The 19,104-nt window shown below is 35.8% G+C and overlaps 1 protein-coding gene across 2 annotated transcripts in view; it reads right to left on the reverse strand.

The window, feature by feature from the left end:
• ITGA2 (integrin subunit alpha 2) overlaps window positions 1–19,104 on the reverse strand; it is a 147,001-nt gene that overhangs the window by 28,638 nt on the left and 99,259 nt on the right. Inside the window, exons 17-25 of one of the 2 annotated variants that reach the window (XM_020996863.2) lie at window positions 18,589–18,740; window positions 14,296–14,406; window positions 14,043–14,125; window positions 13,269–13,410; window positions 7,192–7,284; window positions 6,482–6,558; window positions 6,302–6,385; window positions 1,637–1,739; window positions 81–191 (exon numbers count right to left, since the gene is read on the reverse strand). In XM_020996863.2, coding sequence (XP_020852522.1) covers window positions 81–191; window positions 1,637–1,739; window positions 6,302–6,385; window positions 6,482–6,558; window positions 7,192–7,284; window positions 13,269–13,410; window positions 14,043–14,125; window positions 14,296–14,406; window positions 18,589–18,740 — 956 coding nt within the window. The remainder of the gene's footprint in view (window positions 1–80; window positions 192–1,636; window positions 1,740–6,301; window positions 6,386–6,481; window positions 6,559–7,191; window positions 7,285–13,268; window positions 13,411–14,042; window positions 14,126–14,295; window positions 14,407–18,588; window positions 18,741–19,104) is intronic. The other variant, XM_020996873.2, reaches the window with a different exon arrangement.

Genomic DNA, 19,104 nt, shown 5'->3' on the forward strand with positions numbered 1-19,104 from the left:
TTTTAAATTTAGAAAGTTCTGCTTGAATTTTATATTCATATTGAACCAAGGATATCACAGGGTATACTTGGACTAGTCACCTGGGCTACATGTATTCCTGTCAAGTACATCAATGCATTATTTTCTTTGGTGTATTGAGGAATCGAGATGGTTACAGAAGCCATGGATACTGGAATGCTTCCTGTTGTGATCTACATTAAAAAAAAAAAGTTCTGTGATTGACCACACTTGATCTAATTAGCAAAACTCACAATGTGACAGTAAATTATGAGAACAATTCCACTAACCACACAGGAAAACTGGTCTTACTGCTTTAAAGTCCTCTCCTATCTGTGTATATATCCATGTCTACACATTACTTCTCTAATGGACATCACCAAAATACTTTAAAAACATTAATTATTAATTGATAGTAATGTTATGACACAGCAAAGCAAGTATATGAAAAATTCACAGATTTTTACAATATTTCAATTATAAACTAAAACTTAATAAATGAAATTAAATGAAAATGATGTCCCCAAAGTCTTAGTGAAGTTTTAAGCTTTAAATTGCTTTATGATAGTAATAATATGTAATAATAATAATAAAAGCTTTATAATAGCCTTAATATTATATGCATAAGATAGCTATCAGTTTAAAACTACACTAAGATTTTTAGGACACTCTGTATTTACATCTACTTATACTTAATACATAAATTTCAGAATAAAGATATAGGTAAAAAATTGCCAATTACTTCATTATCCACTCCAGTATCTACTCATCCCTGTATTTGTTTATATATATTTTTTCTTTTATATAGTTGGATTAAATGACAATTAACTGATCTTTACTTTGCATCATTTCATATAAATTTTCCTTATATTCTCTAGTCCTCATGTCTGTCATTCTCAACAATATTATAAAATTTCATAACACTGATTACCACCATGTGTTCAGCCCATCCTCAACTGTCAGATGATTTATTCTAATTTTTTAGATGACAAAAACTGGACCACAAGTCAAAGGGCAAACCCAGGGTCAAAAGCAGGTTCAAAAGTTTAATGTTCAAATTCTCCTTAATTATAAAATAATAAGAGGTTTGGTTTTTTGGAGGCAGAGGAATGGGATCTGATTGGTTTCTAGGATCTATACAATAACAGAGTTTTTGTTTGTTTGGTTTTTCTCATTACTTAACTGCGGACACTTGCTTGGCTACTAACAAAAAAGAAATCGCTATAAAACATGACTTTGAAGGAATCTCTATTTGTATATAACTGCTAAGTTTATACAAACAGAAGTGGTATCTAGGCATCACTGAAGCTGCTTTTCTTAAACAGACCCAGAGTCTAACACAACAAAAAAAGAACCCCCGGCAGAAACAGAATATACATATGTTTCCTTGAAAAACATTGAATTTAAACTCTAAAACCACAATGATTTCCTCTTAGTGGAAGCACGTATACCTTCACATACTTCTGTGTCCTTACTTTTGGCCCTGCTTATATTCTTTTTATTTTATTTACATTCTGCTCTTTTATCTGGATTCTCTATGCTTTATAAAATATTTATTTGTTTTTAATGTTGTTGTTCCTGTTGTTTGCTCCCCACCATTCTCTCTTTGCCTTCTCACACTCACAGCCACCTTACTCACCTTAACTGAAAAGCTGAACATGGGGCCAATCTCATGGAGAGTCTTCACCGTGGAGGAAACATTGCCATGAGAAAAGACTTCATAAAAATTGATGTTGGTAGACCTGTTGAATGATGATTTTAAAACGAGATATTTTTGTTTAATGGGTGCTATTAAATAAAACCTTACTTTTTTTCCTTTTCACCTAAATATTTCTAAGGTCAGATTAATACTAAAGAATAGATTTAAAAAGAAAAAGAATAGTGTCAATATCTAGGAGTTCAAGGAGCTTTATAAATAAACTAAAAAATAAGTTTCATTAGAGTCCACTGCCATCTTATTTACATGACTTACAATTCAGGACCAAAGAAACTTCTCTTGAAATGACTGCCTCTTCATCACATTTCTGCTAAAATTTTATTTAAAACACACCACTGTATGTTGAATGAGAGAAATGTGAATTTAAAATTATAGATTTTAAAGCCAAAAGTAACCTTAGAGATTACTTCCTTTATGAAAACTAAAGTGCCAAGAAATTAAATGACATATTCAAAGTCATATAGTTAATCGGTGTTCCATCAGGAACAAGAGGAAACTAGGGCCTGTGATTCCCAGGCCTGCATTCCTAGTATTCTGCCACATTACTTGCCTTTAACACCATGGTCTATTGTATTAATAATGAGAAGTTCTACTGGAGCAGTTAATCACTTTATCCTGATGGACACCCACTTTACAAAATTACTATGTCATTGTGGAATTCTGCACTAAAAAAATACTCAAATAATGTTCACTCAGTGAACATACAAGAACTCCATAGTATAGTGGAAAGAACCCCAGAGATATGGTGTCAGAGAACCTAAGTTCCAGTCCTGGTTTTGGGTCAATACACAAAGCAAGCTCTTCAAGCTCTCTGGACCTCAGTTTCCTTATCCGTAAAATAATGAAGTTTGATTAGATGGCATCTGCCATCCTCTCCAGTCCTAAATCTATGCTTTTATTACTCCAATGAATAGATAAATGATATTGCTGACTACAAAGTAAGTGGCTTAAAACATTTTCAAAGAATGTTAGAGCTGGAAAGAAGGTTAAAGATTCAATTGACAGGTGAGAAAATGGGCCTAGAGAAGGGAAATTACTTCTCAAATTACACACATAGCACCAAGGGTAGGACATAAACCTAGGATGCCCAAAACGCAATAAAGTATTGCTGGCATGAAAAAATCCCCAAAACTCAAGAAGTAATAGAGTTCTACTATATCACTACCTCTAATATTTATTACAGGGTGAATGTAGGCTGGAGCACACTTACTCCCCTTGTGCTAGAGCAGAAGTTCTTAAGCTGGATTTCATTAAAATTGTAAAAAATGCTTGATAACTGTATTTCAAAATTTCAATTTACTGGGCTTAACACTTTTCAATATTTTGATAATTGTATTTCAATATAATTGATTTCCTTTGTAATCCTAAAATATTTCATTTTATGTATTTATTAAGTATTAATTTATTATTAAATTGTTAATTAGCATGTATTAAGTATTTTATTTTATGAATTAAAAACACATGATTCTGAGAATGGATCCATAGGCTTTACTGACATCACCCAAGGGACCCAGGACACAAAAAATAGATTAAGAACCCCCTACAGAATAGACTAGTTTGGTTCCAGATCAAACTTTGAGAATTGGCATCTAGACTAGGGTTCAGCCCACACTGGGTCATAACTGGTCTGGAGGCTTCCTTTAAGAAAGAAAAGAAAAAGTTTCTTCTATGGTGAGCCTAAGATGGTCCTAGAATAGAAAACCAAGGCTTATCACTCTTCAAATCTTAATTATAAATGATTTTTAAAAAATGTTTATAATTTATAGAGTTAGGCAACCAGAAAGAAGAGCTTCCATCTTTTTAGAGCCCTAAAGGACTGGTCCAAATCAGGGGGATGGAAATATCTTAAGAAAAGTATACCCCTTAGCATGTTTTGATTTTACAATACCCATCTGTTCATTTCCTACAAGTGACTCACTACAAAAGAAAATATATTAGTGTGTGCATACACACACACACACACACACACACGCTTTCTCATATATATATATATATATATGTATGTATGTATGTATGTATGTATGTATGTATGTATCATGCTTTAAGATTTACAAAGTGCCTTTATCATGACATATCCATGAGGCAGGTAAAATTAGGAGGCAGTGTGTTACTGTGGAAAAAGCACTGGTTCTCACATCAAAGGACCTAGGTTCAATCTCATCTCTGATGCTGAAGGTCCGTGTGATCTTGGCAAGCCCTTTAATCTCCTTTGGCCTTAGTTGATTAATCTGTAAACTGAAAAGGTTGGACTATGTCTAACCCTCTGAGGTCTCTCCCAATTCTAGATCTTTGATCCTTTAATTATTTTAAGTAAAGCCAACAGACTCAGAGAGGCTGTGACTTGCTTAAGGTAAACCAACTATTAAATATCAGATATGCTACTTGGTCTTCTGACTCCAATGCCAGTGCTTCAACCAACTAGATTTTCGCAAAATTTAGAAAGAACATTTTCTGACATGGAGGAGGTTCTTGTGTCTCTTTTGGTACTTCAAATCCCAAAATTTCCTTCATTTATTATGAATTTATTTTATTGGAGGAGGAGGGTTGTTTGTGATTATAGTTTTCCAAATTACTAAAAGAAAAATGTGTCACGAGGAAACAAATACACACACACACACACACACACACACACACACATAAAATCTGTTAATGTGTTTGGATGAGACAAACCAATTTATTATAACTTCCATGGAACAGAGGAAACCCCAAGTGAGAGGCTGAAGGTTTGACATTTTGTGTTCTTGGAAGATTCCATAGTACCTTCCAGAAAGTGTAAACTCTGGAGCACTGCCCAAATTACGAACTGGGTAATGATATGCTGCTTTATTAAATCCCTGCTGGGTTTAAAGGGAATTATTCTTTATTTTTCTTGTTTAAGGGGTGTTCTACTTTTAAAGACTCATCCTGAAGCAACCGTGCTTCATAAATAACTTTTATTTACTCACCTGGAGGGCATTTTAGCATATCTTGCTTATTGATATTTAACTGTATAATTTCCCTTGATTTCTGGAAGTCATGAGGTTTGAGGAATGCAAACTATAAAAGCACAGGGTATTTTGTTTTCCCTCAAAATATATTGCTCAAACACACACACACACACACACACACACACACACACACACACACACACACACACACACACACACACTTGCATGTTACAATCCCTTGAGTATCTTTTTTGGATCAAAGATAGTAATAGAAATGCAAACATATAGGTGGTGATGAGTAAAAAAGAAACTGTCATATCCATTTCCTGTTAAATGAAACTTCTAGGGTAACATTGTACAGAAAAGTAAGAAAGAAACAAATGAGAACAAACAATTGAGGATAAGAAAGAGACGATACAATCAGGAAACAGACGATGTGATAACTAACCATCTCTGGTGGACACACTTGACCTCAATTATTTACTTTAACAATGATGGTGCAGTGTGACAATGGCAATATTTACTAGTGATTTCCAAGTGATGAATGCAGGAACCTAGACTTTGTTTCCATTTGTGTCCAAGTTTATGATTCCTTCATTTTAGGACCCTCATCTCACAGCTGCTCATATTTCAACATTAAGACTAGATGGCATGTCCTCTATTTAAGGTGTTTTTTGGCCTTTTTTTCCCCTCTCAGCAACCTGTTAGATATCTGGCACTTTGGGGGCTAGGACAAAGACGCAATAACAATCTGTAACCTCCAGATATTTGGCTTATGGGATGCCACTGGTGGAATCTGCCTTGCCAGCTTTGAGGAGGGCATCCAACATTGCTAGAAGTTCACTTGAGTATTTCAGCAGATTGAGAACAGTGACCTACGTGTTTTATGGCACTACTGGGCATTGGCTTGAGCACATCTGCGATACATTTAGGCTGCCAAACCACTTCTGAATGAGGCAAGAAGATGGTATGAACCCACTGAGATTTTCATACATGTATAATGCTCACTTGATAACATCAGTTTCCTTAAACATTCAGTATGACTATTACCAGTCAAAATGCTTCTGCCACTGCTCTATAGGTTTCCATTTCAGAAAGAAAAAGCAACAACAAATTTTCCCTCAGACTTCTCTTATGTGCTCATGTTTAACCTAACTTTTGCACTATCATTACATTCATTCATTTAGTCATCAATCATATCTTCACTGTCTACCAAAGTATATATAACATGATGTGTTTCTGCATTAAAGAATACAATTCTGGATTTTAGGCACATAGATGGTAGCTACTGGAAATGCTAACATTTCCTTACTCCTTATTGATATAGTGAGGGGTGGTGGGTGGCTGGCAGAAACTTGGAAGCATTCTATTGGTGGTATGAAACACTTATGGGTATAAAGCCCCTCCCAGGTAACATGAGACTGAATAGATCATTAAGCCTACAGTGATGAAGTTTCCCATACAGGTCCAAAGGAGTCACTCAAAACCTATCTGGTAGGCAGTTGGTTGACTTGGGCGAAGGTTTTTGATATTAACTCTTAATGCAGCAAAGCATTCTACTTAGTGGAAGTAAAGAATTCTTCATTAATGGGCACACTAAAAATTCAAAAAGCAACATATTACAGACACATCTGTTGTCAGCAGTGTTAACTCCATCTACCTTGTTAAATGGATTTCTGCATCATACAGCAAAGGAATTTTGAAGTTGACTGTATTGTCCTCCTCCTTCTCTTCTTGACTCTCACTATTTAAAAAAAATAGGATGAAAACAATTAAAATGCTGCTTTAAATGTATACAGTATAAAACCTACCCACTCCCACGTCACAATTAATATTTCACCTTAAAGCTTGAAAACTGACACGTGCCAAGTTTTGAAGATTTTGGAAATTGAAGTCGAAGTTTATGTTAAAAGACACCTACAAAAATAAAATTCAAAGAAATAGATTACATAAATGAATCCCAGAGAAGTTCTCATAAATCACTGAATCAACAAAGTGTTTTACAAAAATGGCAAACATACCCAATTTGATTCTGAATTTGATCTACATCAAAATGTAGAAATTTGCCACATTCTTGTCATTCTCAACTAAGGCTGCTAATGTATCCTGTCTCACTTCATCTCCAGAATTTGGTCTTTTTTTTTAAACAAACTGAGACTCACTTTCACTTCCCCCCACCCTTCCCAAAGTTTACATTACCATTCTGCACATGTAATCCAGTACCAAATAGTTTATCATCTTTGTACTATATTTGAGTTAGTGCCAGGAGATAAGCTTAGGACTTTCCTGCCCGGCATTTTCACAAACGGTAGGCAATAGGTTTAGATGATATAGCACTCAGACATAGGTCATGTCTGTGTAGAAGGCACAGATTGTGGGTTATTCCAAAATTCAAGAATACATGAAAAATCCTAATTTATCCAATTTAAATAACGAGTTAAAGAAAAAAAAATCAACTTAGAGCTTCTTATGAGGTTATCAGTATTACTTGATGAAGACCTAGGAGCACTGAAGCTAAAGCACATTTGAACAGGGAGATGCCAGGAATACCTGCTGGTCACTCTTGACAGAAGGATAGCCAACATTACAGGTGAGAACCTTCTTGGAAGTATCCAACTGACATGAAACCTCAGTCCCGTCAACCTGAAAGGCAGACAAAAAAACCAAGACACAAAAGTGATGATTATGTGTGCAAGTATGAGAGATTAAAAAAATACATATGCAAGCTTCATGATAATAATAATAACAAAGTGAAGTGTTTTATCTATTTTAAAATAATTGTGAGTTAGAAATTTTAGGCTATATGCTAGGAAAAACTTCTTATAACTAAAGCTGTCCAAAAATGGAATGCACTGCTACTAAAGACAGTGGCTTTACCCTTCCAGGAGGTCTTCAAACAAAGGACATATAATCATTTGTGAGAAATATCACAGTGAGGTTTCCTTTTGAGTATGAGTTGGTCTGCATGGTTACTGAGGTCCCTTAAAACTTGAGCATTCTGGGATTCTGTTATTGGTGGGCTTGGAGTTCCAAGTTTAGCCTGATCTATTTAGAATTTGCATTACATTGTTTCTGGAAAAAAAATTAAATTCATGATGAGACACTCTCAAAAAGATAAATGATCAAAGGAGGGGGACAGTTTTTAAAAGAAGGAACACAAATTCTTGACAATATTTTTAAATTCTCCAAATCATCAATAATGAGAAGTGCAAATCAAAGTAACTATGGGCTTTCATTTCTCGACCACCAAATTGGCAGACATAGTAAAAGCCAGAAATAATGTTGAAGGGGCTGTGTAAAATCAGACACATCAATATACTAGTGGTAGAACTATGGATTGGTCCAATCTTTCTGGAAAGTAATGTAGAATTATGGGCTGAGGGGGCAGCTAGGTGGTACAGTGGATATAGCACCAGCCCTGGAGTCAGAAGGACCTGAGTTCAAATCCAGATTCAGACACATGATACTCACTACCTGTGTGACCCTAGGCAGGTCACTTGACCCTGATTGACTCACCCCCCCCCAAAAAAATTATGGGCTGAAAGTTACCAAATTATTCATAACCCTTAGGGCCAAAGATCTAATTACTGGTCATGTGTCCTAATTAGATAAATGTTAGAAAAAAGAAGAAAAATAGAAAGAAGAAGACAAAATACAACAAAATGCTTACAGCAACATTTTTTTTTATAGTAGAAAAACAGGTGAGAGGCAAAAACCAGCCAAGAGGGCAAAGTACCAGGAAGAAATACAGCTGAGCTCTCTCTCCTACAACTATTCCATAAAAATCTAGAAAACCCATCAGGTTGAGTCTTGAGTAGGAGGTCCAAAAAAAGAAAATCAGATTGAGTCTTTTTTCTTTTTCCCAGCCCAGGTCAGCATAAAAACAGAGAAGCCTACTTCCACTGGGGATTGAATCTAGCCAGGAACGGCCACTTGGAGCATTCCAGCAGAAAGACTGCTGAAGGTTTGTCTCCCCATGACTACAACAATGTAAGTGGAAAGGTTAAAAAATTAAAAATGAATGTTGCAAAATTATAAAGAGCAAGCCATAAGAGATACAAGAAGACATTCCCATCCCACCCTTTGGCAGAGATGGCAAGCCTACAAGTGTTGCACATTGCATATATTTTTAGACATTTTCCGTATGTTGATCAGTTATATTGATTTTTCCCCTTCTTTTTCTTTTCTTTTTGTGTCTTTAAAAATACTATTTGTTATATGGTATGGCTCTTTGGAAGTGAAAGGTAAAAGGATACTGGGGAAATTATGGTGATATAAAAGAATTATTGGACTATCTGAAAGTTGTGACTAAAAAAAAAAAGAGCTAAACATCTTAGTTCAAGACCTTCCCTTATCTCTTAGAATCAAGACGACAAAGTGAAAAGAAAGAATACACTAGTCCCTTTCCTAAAGAAACTTCAAAATAAAACTCCCAGGAGTATTATAGGCAACATTTAGAGATTGTTGGTCAGAGAAAAAATACTGCAAGTAGCCCGAAAGTAAGAATTTACATACCAAAGGGTCAGTCAGGATCATACAAATTTATCAATGGCAAATAAAAAGGAGTGGAGAGCAGAATATCACAGAAGGCAAAACATAAAGGCTTACAGCTAAAAGTAACTTACCCACCAAAACTCAATATAATGTTGCAGGGAAAAAATAAGCCTTTAATAAAATAGAGGACTTCCAAGTATTCTTGACATAAAAGATTAGAACTATAAGAAATTCTGAAATATAAATACAGGACTCAAGAGAAACAAAGACAGGTAAATATGAGTGAGCAATACTAATAAACTAAACAGGGATGAATGGTTTACACTTTAATATGGGGAGATGATACATGTGTCCAAGATTACAAAGAGAATCTAATAAGGCACAGGGCCTAAGGAGAGTTTTTGGTATATTTTGATGACCTTTAAAGCTGAAAAAGAAGAGGAGGCAAAGGAATTCACTAAGGGGATGGGCAAGGGAGAAGGGAAATGCAAGCTCTTTGAGGGCAGGGAATGTCTTTCTTTTTATTAATTACATCCCCACCATTTAGCACAGTGCCTGGCACATGGCAGGTGCTCAATAAATATTGGATTACATTGGATTGGAACAAGAAAACAGGAGGGAAAAGGAAGAACAAAAGGAGAGAATAAGAGGGAGATTAAGGGAAGAATTCATCCTAAGAAAAATGAACTCTAACTAAGGAGGGTAGATCACAATAAGCGATTTAAAAGGAAAGAAAGGGATAAAAACCTGCCATTTGGCTCTGGAACAGCGAAGGAGGACAGGGGAGCAGATATAGATTACAATGAACCTAGAGTACTGGTACTGAGCACATGCCTTCTATCTCACCACCCTCTTTATAAATAAATAAATACACATGCATATATGTATATGTATGTATTAACATGGCCAATGCAGGACTTTGTTTTGCTCAACAAATGTACGTTTATTGCAAGGGTTTTGTTTTGTCATTTGTATGGGGGGGATGAAGGGGAGAAAAAGTAGATTGTCATAAATTAAGAAAAAATTGAAGAAGTATAAGTTGAATGCAGCTGAAATTAGAAAACTGGAAAAAAAATCTTCATACCATGTTTTTTCTAACAAAGATCTCATTTTCAAGATATACAGCATGTCCCAAAAGTCTTAGTGCAGTTTTAAGCTTAAGACTGCACTAAGACTTTTGGGATATACTACATATAAGGAATTGATTCAATTTTACATTCTACAATTGACAAATAGTCAAAATATGAATAAGCAGTTTTCAAAGGAAGAAAACTAAACTAGCAATAGCTACATGAAAAAGTATTTCAAGTCATTAATAAGAAAAACGCAAATTAAACAAACCGAGGTTCTACCCTACATCCCTTAGTTGTCCAAGTTGGCAAAAAAGAGATAAATAAATGTTGGAGGGTCTATAGGAAAACAAGGCACTGGTAAAGAACTGTGAATTGGTCAAGGCATCTTGGAAAGCAAATTCAAACTATGCCCCCCAAATTACCAAACTGTGCATGTCCTTTGACATAGAAATGCTACTTCTAGGGCTACTACAAAGAAATCAAAGAAAGAAGAAAAGCACTCACATCTGCAATAATATTTGTAAGAGCCCCCTTTCTAGTAACAAAAAACTAGAAACTAATAAAAGTTATCAATTGAGGAATGAATGAACAAATTATATGAATATAATGAAATATCATTATCCCATTAGAAAGGACAAAAGGATGGTATCAGAGTAACCTGGGAAGACCTGTATGAAATGATGCATAGTAAAATGAGCAGAACCAGGAAAACAGTTGATACAATAATAACAACAGTATAAAGACAAACAACTTTGAAACACTTAGGAACACTGATCAGTGTTGACCAATCATAATGCAAAAAGACCACTGATGAAGAATATTACTTCCTGACAGAGAAGTGATACACTTAAGATGCAGAATAAGACACACATTTTCACATGGCCAACATTAGAATTTAGTTTGCTTGATTATGCATATTTCTTACAAGGATCCTTTTTTTTTAATGGGAGAAGAGAGGTGAGGAAAGAAATAAAAGCTTATTAGTTGAAAAGAATTCATGAACAGTAACAACATAAGCTAGGAGCAAAGTTTTTGTTCCAGGCAAAAAATCTAGAAACTCATTGACTAGGAAACAAACAGTAGTATATAAATATATTAGCATATTATTATGCAATAAGATATGATGACTAGAAAGATTGTGGGAATTTAGAGAAACATAGGAATACTGATAAATCAAGTCAAGTCAACAAACATTTATTAAGCACCTACCATGTGCCAGGCACTGTGCTACGTACTGGGAGTACAAAGAAAAGCAAATGACAGTCCCAGATCTCAACAAGCTGATAGAGAATACATGTAAACAACTATCTACAGAATGACCAGGATAAGTATGTGTATATATACATACATACACAAATATGCATATACACATATATGTATATGTGTATATATACATATATGTGTGTGTATATTTATGTATGTGTATATGTAAACATATACTTATGTATATATATGCGTGTGTGTATATATACATATATACATATATATACATATATGTATATATATATATATATATATATATATATATATATATATATATATATATATATATATATATATATATATATATATATAACCAATATATTTTATCGAAAAAAATACAAGAGGAAAGGCATTAACATTAAGGATACTAGGAAAGGCTTTTTTGGGCTTTAGCTGAGTCTTGAAGGAAATAAGGGAAGCCAGAAGGCGGAATTGAGAAATGGCAGTTCCAGCATGGAGGATAGCCACTGAAAGGATCCAGCATTGGGAAATGGGGTGTCTAGACTCATAGGGGTGGCAAACTGTGGCTTTGAGGCCACATGTGTCCTTCTAGATTCTTAAGTGTGGCTTTTTGATTGAATCCAAATTTTATAGAACAAATAAGTTTAATGAAAATCTAGAGTCCAACTCTAGAGTGAGAAAAGGCAAGATAACTGGATCACAGAGTACACTGGGGAGAGAGTAAAGTGTAAAATGACTGAAAAAGTAGGAAGGGGATATCCAAATGATGCCTGGCTTTAAAAGCCAAACAGTGGATTTTGTACTCAATCCTGAAGGTGATAGGGAGCCACTGGAGTTTACTGAATAAGAGGGTGACACAGTCAGACCTCTGATTTAGGAAAAGTAATTTGACAGCTGAGTGGAAGATGGATTGGACTGGGGGTAAACTTGAAGAAATAATGGAAAGCAAAGTAAACAGAACCAAGAGAGCAATCTATACAATGACTAAAATATTTCAAATGAAAGCAATGTTAAAAGGCACTGGACTCTGTTATTAATTTCTTAATTACTTAAATCTTTTTCAGAATCTTTTTTCCTTTAAAATAGAAAGTTGCATTTTTAATTCTCTACTGCACCCCCACAAAAAATACTGAAAAGGTCAGGGCAGGCTCAAAACTAAGCCCAACAAGTTTAAATAAGAAAATAGATAAAAATCTTTTTTATCCTATTCTTAAGTGTGTCTGTTAAAAAAAATACCCCAAATTATAGCTTTTGCTTTATTTTCCTTTACCCCTTGGAGAAAATATCCACATTCAAATGTGTTTCTGGCACAGTGTTCATCTCTATTTGATTAGTGGGTTTGGCTCAAATACAAAAACCTTGACCACAGAAAGGCCTGTGGTTCCAAAGCTACAAAGAATAAGCCTAAGCTCTGTGCATATCAGCCCTTTGATTTAGCAAGTTCAGGCTGAGGCATGTGGGGGGCAGACACAGCAGCAGCACCAGATCTCTGTGCTACTGGGAGTTAGGGGAGTGTAAAATGTCTTGTGCCAAGTCTCACAGGAAAAGAAAAGATAATTTGTCCAGTGAAGCAAAAATCTGTCTAGATATAGTGCCAATTTATATGCCAACCTGCCCTACTTAGAAGTTATAAAATTAGGATGTTTTTATTATTAAGGTGGAAACGCTGCTTTAAATGAGGAAGATAAGCTGAGCAGCCTCAAGACCACTTGGGAAAAGAGGAAGGTTTCAGTACCAGACAAGAGGAAACAAAGAGCTCCCCGTTTACAGGCCCAAATGAACAAATGCTATAAGTGGGAAGAAAAGTTAAGTTAGTCATTGTATACTGTCACATACCGATGCCGAGGACGAGGCAAAAAACAAGTTTTCTGAGAAAGCAGCCACAATTCTGGTGTTATAAGCGCTTTCTCCTTTATTTTTCAGCATCACTGCAAATGTTAACCTTCTATTTTGGCTGCTGACAATATATGGCTGTTTTCTGTTAATAATAAAAGCAAAAAAGCTAGAGCAAATGGTACAATTTGTCTCCAAATCAATCCACCCTGGATATTCAAAGACTTTCTACACCCAAAATTACAAAGATGTTTTATATGAGATTGAAATACTGAGAATAAAATATTTCTGAGCAATAAACTGAATTAGGACTACTTTAGTTGAGAATGAAAGTAAAATGATGAAATGTTACTATGTTTTCTTAATTGTAACTTTAAAATACAAATAGGCATATCCCCAAGTGTTTTCCTTCTATACTAATGCGAGGAACTGAAATTCTATTTGTATAGGTATTTATTCATGACAAATGGCAAATGTTCCCCACATAACAAATACATACTTTATTTATAAAGAGTAACTGAACAAAATCTTCTCCACAATATATTATTTCTTCTCTCTCTCTCTCTCTCTCTCTCTCTCTCTCCTCTCTCTCTCTCTCTCTCTCTCTCTCTCTCTCTCTCTCCTCTCCCTCCCCCCTCTCCTTCCCTCTTCCTCTCTCTCTCCCCTTTATCTCTCTCTGTCTGCCTATCTATCTCTTTCTCTCTCTCTCACACACACACACACACACACACACACACACACACACACACACACACAGAGTTTCAAAGTGAAACTTACTGAGTATCCGTTATCTGTTGAACTTTAAGGACAAGATCAGAGATGCAGACTCCATCATCCCCACAGTCTTTTAAAAAAGGTATCTAAAGAAAGTGAAAATGTCATTTCCCCCCCCACACATACTGTTAAGGGAGGCAACTTGGAGATTGTGTTATTATTGGCATTGGCACTGTGACGATTGGAATTTAATTTGGTTTGGTCAAAGAACAGAATTATTCATTTTAAAAATTGTGAAGGCCAGGCCTCTACTTACACTGAAGTCCTTTGAAGTCTCAGAATACTCTTCAAGAGCAGGACTCGTACCGGGCTTTGCCAAACTGATGTCCACTCGGACATTTAAGGAGTTGACAACATCAGAAGGTTCCTGAGAAACAAAGCTTCCCTTTCAATTTGAACAGAGTAAAGAAAGTGACATAAAAAGTAGCTACAGAATGATTTCACTATTACAAATATGGTCAACTCTCAATTGTGAATATGGGTAGCAAGAGACAGAGACAGGATGCTGAGGGGTTCATTCAGGATCCACATTCAGGATGGATGAAATCACACATCCTTCAAGTCGTGACATGTTGCTGGTCTTTGACATTTTCATCCAAAGGCTCAAATAAAACTAAACTCAACTCATTAAAAAAGTTTGGCATTAATCTCAGCTAATATAATCAGAAGATTTTGTTAATCATGGGCACTCACTTCCTTAAGGTTGTGGGATTCCATATGCATATATATTCCCTTTGTCTAGTCAAATCAAACTCCCTTCACCCCCTAAATGGTCTCTAAGTAACAGTGGCTAACCTGTTTCCTTTGAGGAACCTCTCCAAATTTAGCTAGGTTTGAGGAAAGACAAGCATAGTCTACTGCTCTTTTCATATATGTAGCCTTTTGTTTGGTAGACTCTTCTAGGTCTTACGTTGTGCTGGCATAGTCTTTTTATTATTATTTTTTTAGGCAACTGGGGTTAAGTGACGTGCCCAGGGTCACATAGCTAGTAAGTGTCAAGTGTTTGGTCTGAGGCCAGATTTGAAATCAGGTTCTCCTGACTTCAGGGCTGGTGCTCTATCCACTGTGCCACCTAGCTGCCCCATGCTGGCATAGTCTTAAAGAACTCAAGCACACCTACACTAAAGTGAGCAACCAGAGCAGGACTTTAGTGTACTGTAGATACAACAGTAAATGGCTATGAAAGTCAATGATCTATTCAGTTACAATAATCAGAAAAAAAGAACCCTTAGAAATTTCTTTCTCCCCATCTTCCATTGCCTATCACTTTAATCTAGAATCCAGTCTTTTGATTAATAATTATTTCTCTAATTTTCTACCACAAAAGCTTAATTTTCAAGAACCACTAGGCTTCTTGGCCAAAGTTGCTGACCACATAATATTAGATTGTGGTCTGGAAGGAAACTTGGTTTGGCATTTGTTGTTTGACCTTCGTTCTCAAAGAGGACCAAGGTATCAGGAAGATGATGCCATGACTTACACATGAATTGGATTTAAGTGACGGAGTGCTGCACAAAGTCACTAGCCCCACTTTCTCCTTTGGAGCCATCTGGGTCTGGTGGCAAGATATTAATCAGGACAACTGGTAAGGTCGCTGAATGCATTGGGACACCTTAGCCTTTTTAAGCTAAGGTCTTTCCCAGGTCTCAGTTTGACTGAGGTAAAGTCCATTCAACGATTAAGACTAGGTAAGAAATGAGACAACGAATGGTCTTTTACCTAGTCAAATTTAAAAAAAATCAATCTGAGAGGGGAAGACGCTTGGAGTTTGGCAATTAGGGCAGCAGCAAAAGAAGGCCCTACGGAGTTTCAGGGTTGTGATTGATAAGCTCAAAGACAGTGCTTGTCTCTACTCTAGAGACAGAAAATGAAGGCCATCTATCTAGATAATGAAGGCAGTAATGACCTCCATTCTCCTCTCTACTGGGTAGGAAGTTAGGAAATTTGGCTCCTAAGAGGCACAAGAACAATTTGGAATATTAGATAAATGACATTTCACAATTTTCAGTTAAAATAAAATTATAAACTAGAAATTTCAAAAGTTAAGTGTACTTAGTAACAATGTAATAAATTATTTTTGGCCAGTTCCCCCTAAATATATTTACATGCGTATTTCAGGAAAGGGCTATTCAAATGGCAATAACTCCATATTCTCAAAAAATACGCAAGTAGCATTTAAAATTTTACAACGTACATATTATCTCCTCCAATTGAATGTAAGCTCCTTGAAGGCAGGGGTTTTTATTTTTGCTTTTGATTAATTAACTGTACCACCAGACCTGGCAGAGTCTCCCAAGCTAGGAAGTCTTTGAGCAGGAATCAGAAATTGATAGTAAATTGATTGAAGATCACGCTAGCTAAATTCAGAGAGACTCCTTACTAGATAGGACACAGGGTGGTATATTTTTCAACATGGTGACTCTCTAACACCATTCACTAAGTTATAGTTGGATACTTTAATATAGTATATTTTGTTGGTGGAAGGGGAGTAATTATGCCAATGAAAGAACATATCTTTGACCTATGTTTAAAGTTATACCAAAGATGAAAAATTACTAGTTTTCAGGCTTTTATTCATAAATGATTCATTTAATTGTCTTATTTAAGTCTTCAAATTACAGTTATTAAACAGCTGGATAAGTTTGCCTTTAAACTTTATCATCATCCCACCCAAACTAACCCAGAAAAGTAATTTAAATGTTCTGCCATGTTTGTATATTTCCATTGTTTTACCCTGCCTTTCCCCATTTTAACTCATTCTCTACACAGCTGTCAAAGCAACCCTGCCAAAATGCAGGTCAGACTATGGCATTCCCCTAATCAATAAACTTCAATAACTCCCTATTGCCTTTAGGACTAAAAAGAAACACTCACGTTTGGCATTTAAAGCTTTTTACATCCTGGTCCCAATCAACATTTATAGCTTATTATAATGATTTTCCTTCATCTACTGTAGCACCTCCTTACTGTTCCTCATTCCTGCCATTCCATTTTCCACCTTTGTCCCTTTGCCCTGGCCGTCCCCATAGCTGGAATACACTCCTTCCTCACCTCTGCTTTTTGGTATCTTTTGTTTCCTTCAAGACTCAGTTTATGGCCAGGGGTGGGGAGCCTGTGGCCTCGAGGCCACATGTGGCCTTCTAGGTCCTCAAGTACGGCCCTCTGACTGATCCAAGTTTTACAGAACAAATCCTTTTATTCAGGGAATTTGTTCTGTGAAGTTGCATTCAGTCAAAGGGTTGCTTCTGAGGACCTAGAGGGCCACACGTGGCCTCGAGGCTGCAGGCTCCCCCCCCACCCCGATTTAGGCACTACCTTCTGCAGGAGGCCTTTTACAACATCTCTAGGGGCTAGTTCCTCACTCTATCTTTTAGTGATATTATATATTTTGCATGCATACATACAAACATATGTGTGTGTATATGTATATATATGTGTGTGTGTGTATACACACACACACATATATATACACACATACACACACATATGTTGTAAAAGAATAGAATTTCCTTCATTGTAGCAATTGATTCATGTTTGTCTTTGAATCCACAGCACTGAGCACAATGCCTGTCACAGAGTAGGTGTCTAATAAATGCTTGTTGATTGATAAGTTACTTTCAAATCCTGTTTATGGTTTCTAATGATAAATATGTATATTATCTACAACTTAATTTTACTTCTGGCAGTCCCCCCCAAGCAATCATATTTATTTTTTAAAAATCAAATAAAAACACAAAAGTGGACTAAATAATGTTGACTCTGCTATCATCTATTCTCTTCTATCCATCCCAAGTCAAATCCATTTATCTATTACTTAGAGGTGATCTTAGTAGCATAACAATACATGCATTTTACTGTGCAAGAAAAAGTCCTTACAGTTTGCTGGTATTTGAGTTTCCTTGTTTTTAGACACTGAGAATTCTGTTTAAGAAAACATTGACTTTGATTTTTTTTTCATTAATGTGTTACTAATAGCTTGTTTTTGGAGCAGCTAGTTAGAGTGCTAGACCTGAAGTCAGGAAGACCTGACTTCAAATGTGTCTTCAGACACTTACTATCTATGTGACCCTGGGCAAATCATTTAACCCTGTTTACCTCAGTTTCCTCATCTGTAAAATGAGCGGGAGAAGAAAATGGCAAACCACTCCAGTATCTTTGCCAAGAAAACCCCAGATGGGGTCACAAAGAGTCAGATAGGACTGAAACAACTGAACCACAATAGCTTAAGTTGAGAACCTAAGTATTAATTAAAAAACGAACATTCATTACATGAATATCTATTGTAAACCAGGTAACAGTAAGCGATAAGCACAGGAGTACAAAGGCAAAAAAGTGAAATCATTTCCACTCTCAATAGAAAGACTTTACTATGTGCAATGAAAGGGAAAGAAACCACAAATATTGTCATAGAATGATATTGCATTCCTTATTTATCCAATAGGCAAGAGTACAATAATGTACTTACAGGGAGGAGCATGCAAAGCTCTCATTTATTTGATGGTTATGGGAAATTTCATGGTGGGAAAAAGAGAAAATTATGAGTCCTTACCTGTATATTGATGATGTGCTCTGAACAAGTATGTGTATGATACACCACCACGTTTTTCTTAACGTATCTTTCATTGTTTTCTTTAAATAATCCCCTAGAAGTTATTCTAGAGGAAAATCGATCAGCATCAAGTGTTATATTGTAGATAATATCTGTTTAGAAAGGAACAAAATGAGTATTTCTTAAGTGTCTATGATGCCAGCACTATGCTAAGCGCTGTGTAAATATTATCTCATTTAATTCTCACAACAACCCTGGGAGGTAGATGCTATTATTATACCCATTTTGCAATTGAGGAAAGTGAAGCAGACAGAACATTTATGAAACCAGAAAGCAACTTGCCCAGAGTCACACAGATACTAAGAGTCTGAGGGTGGTCTTGAACTGGAGTCTTCCTGACTCCAGGCCCACCAGTCTGTTCACTATGCCACCTAGCTCACACAAACAAGAAGAGAGAACACCAAATATGTTCCTAATTACAAATTTAATTTGAGGAAAGACCATAAGAACTGTGTT

The sequence above is a fragment of the Phascolarctos cinereus genome, unplaced genomic scaffold (assembly GCF_003287225.1).
Source record: "Phascolarctos cinereus isolate Bilbo 61053 unplaced genomic scaffold, phaCin_HiC Scaffold_4;HRSCAF=312, whole genome shotgun sequence".
NCBI lineage: Eukaryota > Metazoa > Chordata > Mammalia > Diprotodontia > Phascolarctidae > Phascolarctos > Phascolarctos cinereus.